A 16,493-nucleotide genomic window follows, 5' to 3' on the forward strand; every position below is an offset into this window, starting at 1 on the left:
CCCAAGGTGACCTTACAACACTTTGAGAAATGTATTTCTTGTACTAATACTTTGAAATTTGTACGTGAAAAGTCTCCAAGGATATTGGCCCATGATGCAATGCTGTGGTCAGAGGTCTGAGGGATGAGTGGGGCTCCTGGTAGAGTAGTCACATAAGGAGCTGCCCTTTGGAATTCTCTCATCTCCTGGGTTCAAAGGTTAGGTGGCAGTGGTCACTGAAGCCCCCTGCTGGAAATGTTCTTTGTAACCATGACAGGCCCCGGAGCTCTTCTCGGTGCAGTGGTGGGGATGGCAAGGAGTCCCAGACCATCACACAGCTCACTAAACACATCCAGAGCCTCAAGAGGAAGATTCGGAAGTTTGAAGAAAAATTTGAACAAGAAAAGAAATACCGGGTAAGTATCCCAGGGTTAAATGGAAGCACAGATTGTGTCCGACAATTGTGTACATTTTCTTGGGTCTCCATCCCTTGGTTTTGACTTCACCTCTTTGCTGGAGGACAGCTCTGTCCCCACTGGTCACCCATATATACTGCCCCCTCATCATGAGCTAAGTTTAATGGTGAGTCTGTCTAGTTTTCACTTGTAAGCTGAAAACTAGCTGATCTCTGTTAGATACATCCTTGTCACTACAACCCTTAACTTTAAACTATTTGATTATTCATTTCCCCAGTCTTTCTGAGCATCCTTATCATCCTTATCTAGATCAAAAACTCAGAAACCTTCTGAGTGTTGAACTTGACCTGTGTCTTGATAAGGACTTAAGGGCCCAACATGCAGAAACTCTTAACTGTAGAGGGTAATGATGGGAGACACAGTTATTTTTGTTTGTTTTGTTGTTTTTTTTTTTTTCTGCCATGAAAGAACATCCTGGTGGATGAGTGGTCACATCTCAGGTGGTACCTGTTCAGGCCACTCACGAGAACAAATGGAACCCACTTTTCCCAGCAGACACCAGTCCTTCTGGGTTGGCAGAGTTGCCAGCGAAGCTTTGTCTTTTCTCTCATATGAAACCACAGAGCCCAGATAGGGGTCAGCTTGACCAATGCTGCTTATATTTATTTTCTTGGTGACCATGCAGTAGAGAAAATTCAAATTCACAGAGAACTGTCCAAAGATAGTGGGTCTCTGGCAGACAGCCCAGAGCAGCTTGTTATTAGGATAAAATAGAGCAGGGGGGAAATTCTCTCAGACATCTTGAAATATTTAAAGGCCCAATAAGCTCTCAGTACAGAAGCAATCAGAAGGTTTCTGTGAGAATGTGATAAATTCTGGGGGAAAGTGACCGAGTGGGTGACATTCTCCATTCCTTTCCTGTCCTGTGTGGCCTTGGCTTCACTGAGAGGAGGTTTTTAAGGAATGGTGTTTAGTTTTATAGAAAGTGCAATCAGACTGACTTTCAAGACTGTCTAAGTGAGGATGTTGCAGATTCTTCCCTTCATGCGGCAGTCATGGGCTACTCTTAGTCCATGCAGAAGGATATCTGTATTTGCTCAGCCTTTATCCTGTAGATAAGTAAACCCAAGCCCACTGAAGACTTCCAACTAGCTGTGTGCTGTCCCTTGAGGTTTGGAGCAGTGAGTTAAGAACAGGCTCAGGTGGTGGTGTCATAGGATTCTTAGCGTCTAACTTTGATGGCCAGTATTGTGGGAGGAGCTTGTTTCACCATCGATGTGCTGGACTTTTGTCAGGCCTGTCTCGCCATTGCTGTGGACACTGAAGAGTGATGAATGGGGATTCTGTTTTGGAGACTGTTCACATTTGTGAGCTGTCAGTTCCTGAGTCATAGTGTTGTGCATATCAACCCTACACAGACCCTAGGCAGCTCTGTGTCTCTGGACATGCTACTTCCTGTTCAGTTTGTAGAATAGAAAATTCTTTGAGTGTTCCAAGAGACCAAATATAAAACTTAAGCTGTCAATATAGCTAGACAGCTAAGACCAAAGTACTAGGCTACATACCAGGGTTCTAGTACAGGGCTTCCTTCTGGAGACTCTAGGTAGGGCTACACTAAGCTGAACCCCCCCTCCCCCCAAGAGTAAAGGCTTGGACAATCCATGTCATTGTCCATGGTTCTGACAGTCCAGGGCTCTGTTATGGAAGGCATAGTCCCTCATTAGTCCTCTTCTTAGAGGAAAAATCTTTGTGGTATTCCTTCAGTCTTCCTTTCCATCTTGATTTTTAGATGTGGGCTTCTGTGTCACCCTATAACTGACTGAATCACTCTGTGTTCTCACAGTGAACACAGCATTCATGCATATCTAATGGTGTCACATAAGCACTGTTATCTCCTTTTACATTGAATGTACTTTCCATCATCCTGTGCTTGTCACTGGACTTGCTCATCTCATGTGGCTGAAATGGGTCTTCAAGGGCTGGCTGCTGACACTTGTGCCTGTTACTGTGCAGGAGGCACCCTGAGCTTCACAGCCAATTTCCTCATGTAGTCTCAGGTAGGGGTAACTATCTTTAGTGTGCTTTTAAGTTAGCATGGTAGTTTTGGCTGAAGAACACTCATTATGAGGTTAAGGGTGTTTGGCCAACTTTATCTACTGATTTTTCTTGGGAAAATCTACTTTTATGTTCTGAGAAGGAATTCAGAAGTTGAGTGATCTCACTGGCAGAATCATGCCCCCCCCCCATGTGTTAGATACATTCAGAATTCCTTTGAAGGCCCGGTGAAAATATTACCACTATCACCATCTGGTGCTAGCAAGACAAAGCTAGTGACAGTAATTTTCGTAATTTGAGCTAGTACTTCTGTATTGCTCAGCACGCACCTGGAGCTGTTTACAGTGCTTTATAGATATTGATCCATTGCAGGATATCTGTGAGGGAGATACTGTAATCCTCACGTATTTAGTATGTGAGACAATAGGGTATAGAGGAGCTAAAGAATCTTCCCAAGGTCATATGCATGATTAAGTTTCACTGTAATGCTAGATCAGTGGGACCCTGAATTCTAATAGTGCTCAAAAGTAGTGCTATCCTTGATAGGCTGGCCTTTGGGACAATTATCAAGTTTCAGAGATCATGGGGTCTGCTTTCTTGAGCTTTGAGGACATGACTGGTGGGTTCCCAGCCTTCCAATTGGTTAGTGTTTCCCAGCAGGGCCCACTCCAGTCCACTGCAAAGTGGGAAGCATTCATTTTTGTACTATCACCGTGTTCATTGACATTGGTAGAGAGGATGGCTAGGAGGTGATAGAGAGTGGACAGCGGGATGAACTGGCACGGTTGGGATGTGGGAAAATGTTGGGTGCCTTGGCATGCTTCAAAATAATGTTCATGGAGGAGAGAAGGTGGAGAACAATTTTTGTTCACTGGAACCCCATGCCCTGCCACCTTTCCCAGCTCAGTGTGTCTCTGAATTATCTGTGGTTCAGCTGCTTAACATTGTTGGGTTTTATTTTTTTCTTTCTTTTTTTCTCTTCTGTTCCTCCTTTTCTCTCTCCCTCCCTCCCCCCTCACTCACCCACCCTCTCCCTCCCTTCCCCCGCCTCCTCCACCCCACTCCCCACTTGTCACTCATCCACTTCTACTTTCCCCTCCTGTAGCCTTCACATGGGGACAAGACTTCGAATCCTGAGGTTCTGAAATGGATGAATGATTTGGCTAAAGGACGCAAACAGCTCAAAGGTGAGCGCCTCTTCTCCGAGAGCCACTGCTCATAACAGCATAATGTGCAGGGCAATTGCAAGCCACTTCCACCTGGGCCTTCTTGAGCTTTGGTTTCCTGCTTAGACTGGTGCTCCATTTGAGATGACACCCCTGGCTCCCCACATCATTCAGGCTCTCTTAATAAACCTACAAAAGAGAACCTGGGACCTCCAGCCAACCTGTGGGGTCCTAACCTCCCTGGTTACGACTAGATTATGAGAAACAAAGATTGCCTAAGGAGTCATCCATTCCACATGTCCACTGCATGGGTGAGCATGCTAAGCCCAAAGAAAAGGCTTTGTGACTTGGAGGTATTGAGACAGGCAGATGACTTGCCTCCCTGCCCACTCCTCTTCATCCTTTGCCCCTTTCTGGGATGGCGCTGTTACCACTGTGCACTCACAAAAGTAATTTTCTTTCTCTTTGTTCTGTAAGTCAGTATTTAGACATATAGGAGTTGGTCCAAATTGCAAGGAATAACTTGATGGTATTAAACTGGAATGATGTAGCATGTTTATAAAATCATGCAACTGGACATGGTGACTTATGCCTATAATTTCAGTATTTGGAAAGCTGAGGCAGGGTTGTTATTACTGGCCTACATAGTAAGTTGCAGGCAAGCATGGGCTACAGATAGACACCAAGTCAGTCATCAACAAACAAAACATGAAGCCAGATCATACAACTATGTGAGAAAAAATGAGCTATATTATATAATTGAAGAATCAGTATAAATGATTTTATTCAAATTCAGCTTTCCCTTCCCATGGCATATTCTGAAATGCAATTCTGTGAGGTCCCAGGTGGGATTTTTATTATTATTTTTAATTGTCTAGAGTTGCATAAAGCCACACTGTTAAAATGATGGACTCTGGATTTTGAAAGTTAACATTTATGGGCTGGAAAGATGTCTCAGGGTTTGGGAATACTTATTTCTCTTCCGGGGGACCCAAGTTTAGTTCTCAGTACCCACACTGTGCTACCCAGCTCTAGCTCCTGGGAGTTCTCAACTCATCTTCTGCCCTCTGTGGTCATTCACACTCATATAGCAGAACACACACACACACACACACACACACACACACTCTCTCTCTCTCTCTCTCTCTCTCTCTCTCTCTCTCTTTGGGTAAAAAGCATCAGACAAGACTGTGAAATGTGTCAAGTTGGGGCTGGAATTCCCAATGCCCCTCTCATCTCTTCTGTTTCCTCAGTTCTGCATTTGTAATACATTATTAGCACCTGTATTTCCAGAAGCCTTACTAGATACACAGCTTTTACCAACAAACTGCACATAGAATTTCAAGGGCTCCACTGGGCAAGAGTGGAAACCAGGAGGCCAGGCCTTCCTCCAGAACTCTGCTAAAATCCAAACCTGAGTCCCCATCTCTCATGGTCTTTCACCCCAGGAAAGCCCAGCTTCTAGGTCTCTGTCTGCATCGAGTGCTTGTGATACTGGTCATGGTTAAGGCTGACTTTGCCAGCTGGAAGCCAGTGATGGCGTTGCTGATTGCTGGGAAGGGAATTCCTGAGAAGCTCTGTTTTCATTTGGGCCAGTGAGTCCTTCCTGCTCATGGTAACTCAAGGCATTTCTCTTAGAACTAAAGCTGAAGCTGTCGGAAGAACAAGGGAGTACCCCAAAAGGCCCTCGGAGAAACCCCTCCTGTGAACAGCCTTCAGTGCCCAGAGAAAATGGCAAGTTGGAAGCTGTGGGTCCAGAGCCTAGTTCCTTTGGAGAGGAGACTTCAGATGCTGTGATGATGGAGAGGAGAGACCAGATTCCTTCCCAGGATGATGTAAAGGTACCTCACCAAGTCAGCATGGGGTGGCAAGGGCATGCTTTGGACCAACTGTCAGAACACTTGACCACACTGTGACATCTTTAGGAGACTGCCTCCAGCCCTTCAGCCTGTTGAGTCCCTGGTGGGTTAAGGGCTGTGACCTAGAAATGTTGCTAGGATGTGCCGCTTCCAGAGCAGGTGTGTGCTGGTGGAAGTTGGAAAAGATGGGAGGATGCATTCTATGCTCCACCAAATAAGTAAATAAACTTAAGTCTAGGGTAGAATTCTATTACTAGTAAAGAAAAACTCCAGTCTAGGTCCTTTCCCATATGTTAAAGTGTGATAAAGAAGGGAGAGGGTTAAAGTAAGGGTTTCATGTCCTAAGAACAGAGCTGGGATTTCTAGGGTGCAATAGAATTAAAGATTTCAGATTTAGACATCTTAGTTTTGAAATCGGAGACAGCTGGATAGAGTTGTCAGGTAGGCATTAGGATACATAAGCCTGGGGCTTAGCCAGAAAGATTTATTACATTTTACAAAGAAAAGCAGCACTTACCTTGATAATCTCTCCTGACGTTGCTTATCTGTGTTTCCATTTCACTTAGGCCAGGGGAGCTTTGAGTCCCTCCCTTATCAAAGCTGAGGCTCATGTGGTTGACCTTTACATTCTGCGTAAGAGCGGCAGACACCTTGTCATCTCTCTAAGTACCTTATATCATTTTCAGCCCAACCCATATTTCTTGTACTGAAAGACTATCTACTGTTCAAAGAATCTTAGTGTCTATATATAACTGGTACAGAATGTATGTTTGCTGAGTGAATATCTGGATGAAGAAATGAATGACATCTGACTCTGAATGACATCTGACTCTGAATGAAGTCTTGTTGAGAAGTATGATCACTTTGCCTATTCTGCCAGACGTGACCAGCTCTTAATAAGGCAGGACCATATGCCAGATCTCAGAAGGCCTATATGTCCCATCTTAGTTTTTTACTCTGGGACAAGAGTCACCTCTATCACCCTTTCACCTTCAAATTTGCAAAAGATCCAAAGTGTTCTGAGTCATGAAGGGACATCAGTAATGGTAGGGTCACAGGCTGGTATGTTGTTTTTCACATATGGGTAGCCTATCCCTGCCCCAACATTGTAGACTTCGATGATAGCCAGTAGATAATTTCTGCGTACATGGCACACTCGGGCACATTTGGGGTTTCCTAGTCGTTAGTATTTCTAAGAGCCTTCATTGTATTTCATAGTTATCTTGTCTATATCTATATAAACATCTTGGTCAATATCAATATCCCAATGATTGATCAACAACCTCTGAATAGGCTCTACCTCCAAATAGTCTATTTGGCTATTAATCAGTCAGTGGATTAGTCCATTGATGAGGTCATCAACCTCATGGTCCAGTCACCTCTAAATAGAGCCACCAGCTGGGAACCAAGACACAATACATGAGCTTTTGGAGGGACACTTTGTATCCATTCTTAAGAGTAGATGATTGATGGACAGTTACATGTTACCAAAAAGATTCAAATGCTTGTTCCATGAGTTTGGGTAAATCAAAACAGAAAAGTTATGTGGGGACTACTGTCCTGGACTGCCTCTCTACTGAGAGTTGGGAAATAAAAAGCAATTTAAATAGACAAGAATTGTGGTAAATACTGTGGAAGGAATGAAGATGAATGACAGAAAGCAATAGGAATAGTTTGTCTTTTGAATCAGGTTATTAGAAGGACAAAGATAGTTGACACTTAATCAGGAAAGTGAACAAGCCAAAGTGAGCAGCAAAGATCATTCTAGACAGAACTCCCAAGCACTAAAGGCTATGAAAGAAGGAAACAGTTTCTTGTTGTTGTTTGTTTTGGATACACTAGAATCTCAGGGCTGAGGGCTGAGAAGTAGGGAGGCATGAGATACAATCAGAAAAATCTGTGACCACTGGGATGACACGGGACCTTGTAGGCTGTGAAATGGAGTAAGGGGTGGCCAAGTGGTAACAGAAAACATCGTGAAATGATAAATGTTTAAATGATCTGATGACTGTGTGAATAAATTAAGGGCAAATGAGAAGGTGGAATGGGTGGCTTGATCAATATAGTTAGTAGACAGACAACATACTCAAAGCATATCTTAGTTCAAACAAGAGAACATGTTGAAGCCTCAGACCAGTGGTTCTCAACCTTCCTAATGCTTCAACCCTTTCATACAGGTCTTCATGTTGTAGTGACCCCCAACCATAAAATTATCTTCATTGCTACTTCAGAACTAATTCTGCTACTGTTATGAATCATAATTAATATTTTTGGAGATGGAGGTTTGCCGAATGGGTCAGGGATCCACAGGTTGAAAACTACTGCCTAGAGGGAAGAAGAAAAGCTAGAAGAATCCATGGAGATTGGTCAACTTACTGACATATCCTAATTATGATGGGAGGAGGCAGATTTTGGAGTGGAGATGAAAATGTTAAGAGGAATAACATATGTGGGGGAACTTTCAATTTGAGATGTTTGAGGAACTGTGTAACCAACCCTCCTAGTTTCCATAGGGCTTCTTTCATTGGTTGAGCACTGAAAACCCATGCTCTGGGAATGCTTCAGTCCTGGGCAAGCTGGGATGTTCAGTTGGCCTTCTGAGACAACTCAGAGAAATGAGTTCAGAGACAAGAACCTGAGTGCTCAGAAGTCATCCTTGCACAAATGGCAAAGATTTCTTTTGATTTCAAGCATATCTACTGAGTGATTTAGTGAGTATCAGAAGTCACTTCAAACAGACCTGGGAGTTATACAATGGAGCCAGGGCATTTTAGCTAGGGGCTATCTGTAGTGGGATGTGCAGGCTCTAATACCTCATTCCAGTACTGCTCCAGAGAAGTGTAACCATAGGGAGTCATGTGGTGGGTACCAACAATGGGTTCAGAGGCTATGGCAAAACTAAAAGCCACGTAATTCTAGCATCTAGCCTGTTCCCCGCCTCCTCAACAACCTGTGGCATGTCATTTCATCTTGGTAAGTGCAGTTTCCTAAAGTTTGAGTGGATAGATGACTTTCATCTGGCTTTCTTGCCATACACCTAAACTACATGAACTAATAAAATTTCCATGGTGAATGATCTCTCCAGACTTTTAGGGGATTTCTTGCATTTGTGCTTAGTCAGAGTTCATTCTGAAGCTGGGAAACCCTACAACATGGCCTGGATAGTTCAGATTTTGTGACTCAGCCATTTTCTTACTTCTATATTTAGGGATTTTGTTTTGTTCTGTTCTGTTTTGTTTGTTTAAAGAGCTAATCACGGGAAACAAACCTATTTTGTTTCTGTACTACCTGCAGTACAAAAAAGTTATTGTTTGATTTTTGTTATGTGTGAAAGAAATCATATTGATAAAATATGGCTTACTGATAGCTACTATTGTCCACATAAAGTAGCTAGAGAGAGCTATCGAGGACAGGGCAATTAGTGTTTGGTTCTAGGTCAGTATGCATAGGCAATTGCTCTACCTCACTCTCCTGTTGTAGTACCTGAAGTAAATGGAAGAGGAGGAGGTTAAGGAAGAGAACTCAAACATAATTTGGTAGGATGTATTGGCAGCTTAGTTACTCTGCCATGCTAAAAATTCCTTACCTCCTGTGCAGCTCCAGTTCTTAGGTGTGGCATTGCATTCTGAAGAGAAGCTGCCATTCCAAGCTGCCACAAAGTAGCCAGCCCAGATGCTTTCTTTCTGGCTCTGGTCAGAAGGTTATTTACGGAAAAAAAAAAAAAAAAAAAAAAACTGCTATAACGCTAGCAGATTTATCCATGTGTTTGTTTTCTTTTTCCCGTGGAACTGTTGTCATGACCTCTTTCTCCGAAAAGCACAGGAACTTTTAAACATAATTATTCCCTCTCTTTAAGCAAAACTGTCATTTTCCTCTGGATAGGAAAGAACAGGAAACCATTGTTTTTCAGTTTTAGGAATCAAGGCCCGTGAATATTTCTGCGTATCTTAGGCCCACACATGGGCTGGTGTCACATGCTAATGCCTCCTTAGGGGTTAATTGGTAATGATCCCAGGAGAAATATCATTATCATTAAGAGGACTTGGGATCATTGTATGTGCACTCCAGTGTTCATCTAACTATCCAGGGAAGCATTTTAAAGCAGCATTCTCATCCTTGCATTATTTTTTTAAAGTATCTTTGCATTTGTATATTAAAAGTTATTTTGTTCTCAATAATTTTATTTTCACATCATCTCCCCTATCCTCAACATCTCCTATGATGTCCTTACCTCGAGCTTGCTCCCTCTGCAACTCACAACCTCTTTTTCTTACACACACACACACACACACACACACACACACACACACACACACACACACAATATGCCAAGTCTATTTAGGGTTGTTTATGTATATTTTTAGGGATGGCCACTTGGCCAATTTGGGGGCTCATCTCTGGGGTAATTTTCCCTCTCTCAATATTTGTTGCTTGAAGCTCTATCTTGGGGTGGAGACATGTGAAATTTCCTCCATCCATGTTGGCCTATCAACTAGTGTTGTCATTGTTCAGGTCTTGTTTAAGCAGCCAAAGTGTTGAGAGTTAATGGGTGTAACATCCATGTTATATCTAGAAGATATAATATAGCAGCAGGTGTCCTGATATTTTTTTCCCTTTTAGGATACTCCTAGAATCTGGGGACTATATTGGGTAGAAAAACCACAATCAAATCTCAAAAGAGACCCATGCTTAAATACATTGTTTGTCAGTGCTTTCTATAGAATGGAAGTCCCAGTGAGATACTGATGGGAAATACTATTTTAATGTTTTCTGAACATATTTTTATATTTTTCCCTCCTAAAATGTATTAAAATCCCATGGACTACATATTGGCAGTGTGTGTGTGTGTGTGTGTGTGTATGTATGTGTTTGCATCTAAAGATATTATAGCCTACGATTTGTGTATATATTTATATAACAAGATCATATATAGCTAGGCTGTAATGATGCATGCCTTTCATCTCAGCACTCAGGAGGTAGAGGAAGGTGGATCTGTGAGGTCAAGGCCTGCCTGGTCTACAGAGTGATTTCCAGGACAGCCAAAGCTGTTACACAGAGAAACCCTGTCTCGAAAAACCAAACCAAACAAAACACTACTACCACCACCACCACCACCACCACTCATAGAGATTACTAAAAATTAGAGTTCCTTTTACCTATGAACTTAACAATAAGGATAGGGATATGGTAGATACTGGTGAGAAGTTAGAGAAATATGTGATGGCATCTCCAGCTTCAGTAAGTTTTAGTTGGGCAGGTAAGACTGAAACAGAAAAGTTAAGGTCCAGTGAAACAGAAAGGTGTGTAGAAAAGGAGATTAGTGTGGACCAGTGTGGCTTGCAGCTGTGGTGGGTGTGGAACATCAAAAGCTATTTTCTTTTGTCTCAAGTATCTGGAAGATTTAGAAGGCAGCACATCCTGTGGCGTGTGCTTCATAAAAGACACATGCATGGGTGACTGTGGTGAATTTTCTCCTCCCATCCCCTGTCCTGATGAGTAGAAACCTGATGAGAATGTAATGGGTATATAGCATGGGACAGTATGTGTGTGTGTGTGTGGGGGGGGCTAAGAAGAAGAGGGGTTTGGCTACTTTGGGTAGATATGTGGATAAGCACATGAGAGAGACAATGCATTTTTATGTGAACTGTGACCTGCTACAGTGGCATGTATGGATGAGTCCTGTAGCAGATGGGCACGGAATGCATTATTAGTACACTAAGAGGTTGGGCATTGTAGATGGAACTTTGGCCAGCCAATTGAAATTCCTGTTTGTCTTTGGAACAGCCTGGAAAGAACTCTAACCTCTTTGCTATGTGCATAGGAAATGGAGGATTCAAAAGTCAATTTTTTTTTTGTTTTTTGTTTTTTTCCTCAATTCACTATAGTTTATATGAGAACTAATTAGTAAGGCAATATGCATTCTATGTGTGTAATAATGGAGGCATGGACATAGCTGATATTTGTGAATGTAATCACAAAAGTCCAAATAACAGATGTTCAGAAGAAAAAGTGATAGGTCTTAGTCACTTTAACACTTATTACTCATGTTTTGCAGACTTGTCCACAAAGCCTTATGGCCCAATTTTCTATACTCACTCCCATCATTTATGGGAATTTTTTTCCTAGCCAAGTATGTTTGTTTGTATGTATGTATGTATGTATGTATGCGTACACACACACACACACACACACACACACACACACACGATGTACAACAGATAAACCATCTTGTTGGTGACTTCCTTTTTACTCACTGCTATTAAAGTGATTGGGGGGGGGTTCTGCTGGAATACTGTCTTAGGGATTGGACTATAGCTCAGTGGTAGAGTACTTGTCTAACTTGTACAGGTTCTGGGATGGATCCCCAACACATGGTGGGTGCAGGGAGAATATTGTCTGAGAAAAGAATGCAGATTACTTTTATGTTTTTCAGGTAACTAAACAAGACAAGAACCTCATAAAGCCTCTTTATGACCGATGCAGAATTATCAAGCAAATTTTGTCAACACCCTCCCTGATCCCAACAATTGTAAGTAAAGATGGCTGCCCTAACTGGGAACCTTGATTGGCACCTTGCATCTATGCTATTTAGTATTATGTCATAGTCAGCACCACACCAAGGGGCCTTCCTAGCTGCGTATACTATGATCCCACCAGCTGTTGTCATCTTCCCTAGCCTAGTGCTGTCAATAACAGTGATCTAACAGGAGCTTCTGTGAAAAAGCATACCAAACGGCATGCTTGGGGCCACTCAACATTTAATTTCATTTCTTGTCTCTCCTTTTGAGTGAGGAAAATAATAATATTAACATAGTTAGACAAGATACAGACATCTCTGATCTGTGTGGTGGTTAATAAAACTGGTGCTGCAATTTTTTCTCAATAAAAAGAAGTATTGAAACTGAGTAAGGCTATATTTTAAATAAATGTATAGGCATAGAGAAATACAACACATCCCCTACTCCATTAATTTCAAAACAGCTACTCAAAAGCAGCAAATATGAATTTAAATAAATCATTATGTATTTAAATCTACTTGAGTGTACACACATACACACACGCGCGCGCGCACACACACACATATAAAATTATATATATTAAAGGATGTTAGGAGAATGATAAACTCTGTCTAAAATTGAGGACGAATAATAGTTTACAGGAGAATTTGACCTTCAGGTTTCAAGAAAACCTTTTGGCTGTCATAATTACTAAAGGTTAAGGAGTAAGGCCTCTTTTGCCTTCTCAGGGCCCTTCTGAACTTGAACATCCTTAACATCCTCTGTATTAACTGTGGCCTGCTTTGGGTCTGAGTAGGACATTTTCTGGATAAGGTGTCTGTAAGTACGTCTTGCCCTAACCTATATTTCTGCCATGAAGCTGGAGTACAGAAAGTCTCAGGGAAGAGAGGACCCACATAACCACACAGTGCAACCTGGGCCAGACCCCAAATGCCTGTCTTCCTTAGCCAGTGCATATAGATAAACTTGGGAAGCACTGTAGCTCAGCATGGGTACCTCTTTACTCCCACAGGCTATTAATGAAACTGAGCAACATCTCTTGGTATTGTCCATTCCAGTTCTCAGCAGCCATATGGGCTAGCTGTCTACTGGTTTGTAGGGTCTTGTAGTCTTCTCAAATGCTCAAGAGACATGTAGCACTCTGTGACTATTTGACTGTGCTTGTGACAAGCAGGAGGAAGAGGACTCTGATGAAGATTGTCCACAGAGAAGCCAACCACCTTCTTTACCAGATCCAGTGGCCCGCCTTCCTGTTGGTGATCACCTCACCTACTCAGAGACAGAGCCTATGAGGACCCTGATACCAGAAGAAAAGAAAGAAGGGAAGCAACCAGCTCTCTCCATGTCCAACTTACATGAGGCCACCATGTGAGTGAGCAGCCAGAGTGTGGGCTCTCAAAACCTCTGGCTTGGGTACCTTGCCTGCACATTCAAAATTCAACATCTGTTCAGAGCCTAAAATGTACTCTTTCCAGCAAAGAACAGACCTGAAAATGGCTTAACTAGAAAATACAGAAGACAGAGATGTGAAGGGCCATAGTAAAGCCCTACGTATGCCATAAGTATTGACGTGCAATTACATTGATCCTACTTTCCTGTTGTATCTTGGCACTATTAACCCATGTAACCCCCTTAAAGGTGTCAGAGGAGAGCTGGTCTTTAAATATTGGACCCAAAGGAGCAAGATCCTTAGTGAGTCAACAGTGGCCAGAGCCTTTTTTTTTCTTGCTTTATTCAATTCACATGATATATAAGATGGAGAATAGATAGCTGTGGCCACCAGTCAACAAGTGGGTCTTTTGTCTCCTAATGATTCTCAGTTAAGAGCTTCCTGGACTTTCATTACAATTATCATTATGTAGTACTTGGTAAATCTTTTGATCATGTTGCATTAGTGGTTTGTATGTAACATCCCACACTGAGATCTTCTTTATCATGTATTATATACTCTAAGTGTTGTGCCCCAAATGGAAATTAGGAAAAACCCAGTACAGTAAGCAGTTTTTAGCTTGCTGGGAAAGCAGACATATCTTTCTTCCTTCTCTCACTCTCTCCAACCTTTGGGGTAGTTATTAAAAAAAAAACAAAAACAAAAAAACAAAAAAACAAAAAAAAAACCACCTAATTTTCAGTGGGTGGGAGTATTTTTGAAATTAATAGACTTGACTTAGAGGAAATGCCCACATATAACTTCAGTGTTCAGTCCTGAAAGGATGGACAAATTCTAGCACCAAGTAGACTGCAGTGGAATGTCAGCCCTCCCCGGTTCAGTTTCATTCCCAAGGGTTTTGTTGTTCTCCCCACACTCTAAGGACATTTTTTTTTCTTGTCTCTTCTCTTTACTTGGTCAACAAATATTGGTATATTCCTTACATGCCTGCATTACATCACCATAACTGTTACCCTTTCTTACAGCAGATGTAATACACTGTTTCTATGTGCCCATGACACTGTTAATGTCAGAGAATACTAGGCTTGTGTGTTGCTCCTACACTGAGGCCACATTTACAATGTGTGTCACATTTAGAACATCCTTCCATAATCACTTTTCAGTCATAATGGGTCCATTTTGCTGATCTGATATAATTCAGTCACGATCATTCAGTCAGGCTGGTGCTCAGTAATGGCAAATGTGTTTCACTTGACACAGGCCAGTCCTTCTCGACCATCTCCGGGAAACTAGGGCTGACAAGAAGAGGCTACGAAAAGCCCTGCGAGAATTTGAAGAACAATTTTTTAAACAGACAGGAAGGTAAGAGTAGAGAGGGTTTTTTTTTTTTTCTTTATGCTATTGTTTCCTAAAGAACTGTAGTTCAGAATGAACTCTGCTTTTGTATTAACAGTGATAAGATGTTAATCCTAGCTAAAGACTATATTTTCTCCAATGCAATAACCCGTGGTAACTTTGGGAAGGATGTTTTATGGAATGTTTATGTTAATAGTTGCCAAGTATTAACATCAATCTTTACAAAAATGAAAATTGAACTCTGAAAATGCTTTATATCTGCTGAAATTATCTAAGCTTAAAAACTGACTTGATTTTTCAGCCCTTGTTCTTAGATTCTTAGTTCCATAAGTTATTCTCTACCTATTACATGAATACTTCCTTTAAATATCTCCTCTAAATTTTACCACCCATCTCTATTTGTTTTATTCCAGGGTTTAGTCAAAAGTTCATAGCTATTTTTCTCTCCCCAAAATATTTAGTTAGGCCATCTGTCATCCTAGGTTTTTTTATTTCAACCCAGCTGTTACTATACACTCATTTATTCCTGTAATTTTTTTTTTTTTTTGTGTGTGTGTGTGTTACCAACAAAACTGTATGTAAGTCACCAGGTAATGAATGTTAGTCACCAGGTAATGAATGTTAGTATCTTTTGGAGAAGAGACAAATTACTTTAGCTGTCCTCAATCTCTGTTTACAAAGCAGAAATACTTTGTCTCCTTGGATAAGCAAGCATATAACTTTCCCCAAATCACCTAGCTTTTAAGTGCAGAGATGAACTGGGTGGTTCTTCCTACTGACACACTGGCTTGGGCTTGTTTTCCCAAATGCCTTTCTTTCATGCCTTGCTGTGACTTCCTCTCAGTCTACAGGCTGCTGTAAGGTACTGTGCTAAAGCACTTTGAGACATCCAAGCTTAGCCTGCTCGCATCATTCAGGATAGTTTTTCTGTTTTCCAGGGCTATTCATTAGCAGTGGGCTTCCTAGGTGAGACACTTGTAATAGGCTAACTAGGTGCTTGAGTACATCTCTGACTTACATTAAAATTCCTTTTTAAATTATTCAGTTAGAATCTTTCATTCAGTGAAATATTTGAGTTGGTTTCAGAATTTTAAATCCCAACAGTCAGTGCATTAAAAATGAGTTACTTAGGTTTTAGACACACATAATATTTTCATTACTTTGAGTTCCCTGAGGAAATTACATTTTACCCATTTGAACACAGGAGTCTGTGTTAAGAGTATGAGGGGTTCCAATGTATTGGCAGTCCTGCCTATAGGATCTGTCAGTAGTAAAACTGGGCACCATGGTGGCTTAATTGTTCTGCCTGTTCTTGGTAATAGTCACTGATTGTGTATACATAAAAATCGATGTATGAGTATGCAGAGGAACACGGTTGCAACTCATAACTGCACTCAAGGAACAGCTTGTTTTACTGCACTTACAGTCCCTAAACTACTTTTGATAAGTCTAGCCTTGCTTGCTCTATGTGAAGTAATGTGCCCTCTACTGGTAACACATTATCTAATAAGAAAATGCTCCTTTGTTAAAGCTAAACTCAAACCATTGAAGGGCAAGGAAATTGACTTTAATCTTGTTTCCTTAAGACTGTTACTACTAAGATTTAACCATCTATAAAGCTAAAGTGACCATGTGAATGAACTTTCTATACACTTAGAAACACTGTAAATATTCATAGTAATAGAGCAAGAGCACAGTAGACTGTACCAAAGTCTATGTATTGGTACATGCCCAGTCTTTGAATCTCTGTACAC

At 41.5% G+C, this 16,493-nt stretch overlaps 1 protein-coding gene across 1 annotated transcript in view; it reads left to right on the forward strand.

Moving 5' to 3' along the window:
- Fam13c (family with sequence similarity 13 member C) overlaps positions 1 to 16,493 on the forward strand; it is a 98,335-nt gene that overhangs the window by 79,640 nt on the left and 2,202 nt on the right. Inside the window, exons 8-13 of the mRNA XM_051186883.1 lie at positions 257 to 395; positions 3,556 to 3,637; positions 5,255 to 5,457; positions 11,909 to 12,004; positions 13,168 to 13,361; positions 14,644 to 14,745. Coding sequence (XP_051042840.1) covers positions 257 to 395; positions 3,556 to 3,637; positions 5,255 to 5,457; positions 11,909 to 12,004; positions 13,168 to 13,361; positions 14,644 to 14,745 — 816 coding nt within the window. The remainder of the gene's footprint in view (positions 1 to 256; positions 396 to 3,555; positions 3,638 to 5,254; positions 5,458 to 11,908; positions 12,005 to 13,167; positions 13,362 to 14,643; positions 14,746 to 16,493) is intronic.

Source organism: Phodopus roborovskii, unplaced genomic scaffold (genome assembly GCF_943737965.1).
Source record: "Phodopus roborovskii unplaced genomic scaffold, PHOROB, whole genome shotgun sequence".
Classification (NCBI taxonomy): Eukaryota; Metazoa; Chordata; class Mammalia; order Rodentia; family Cricetidae; genus Phodopus; species Phodopus roborovskii.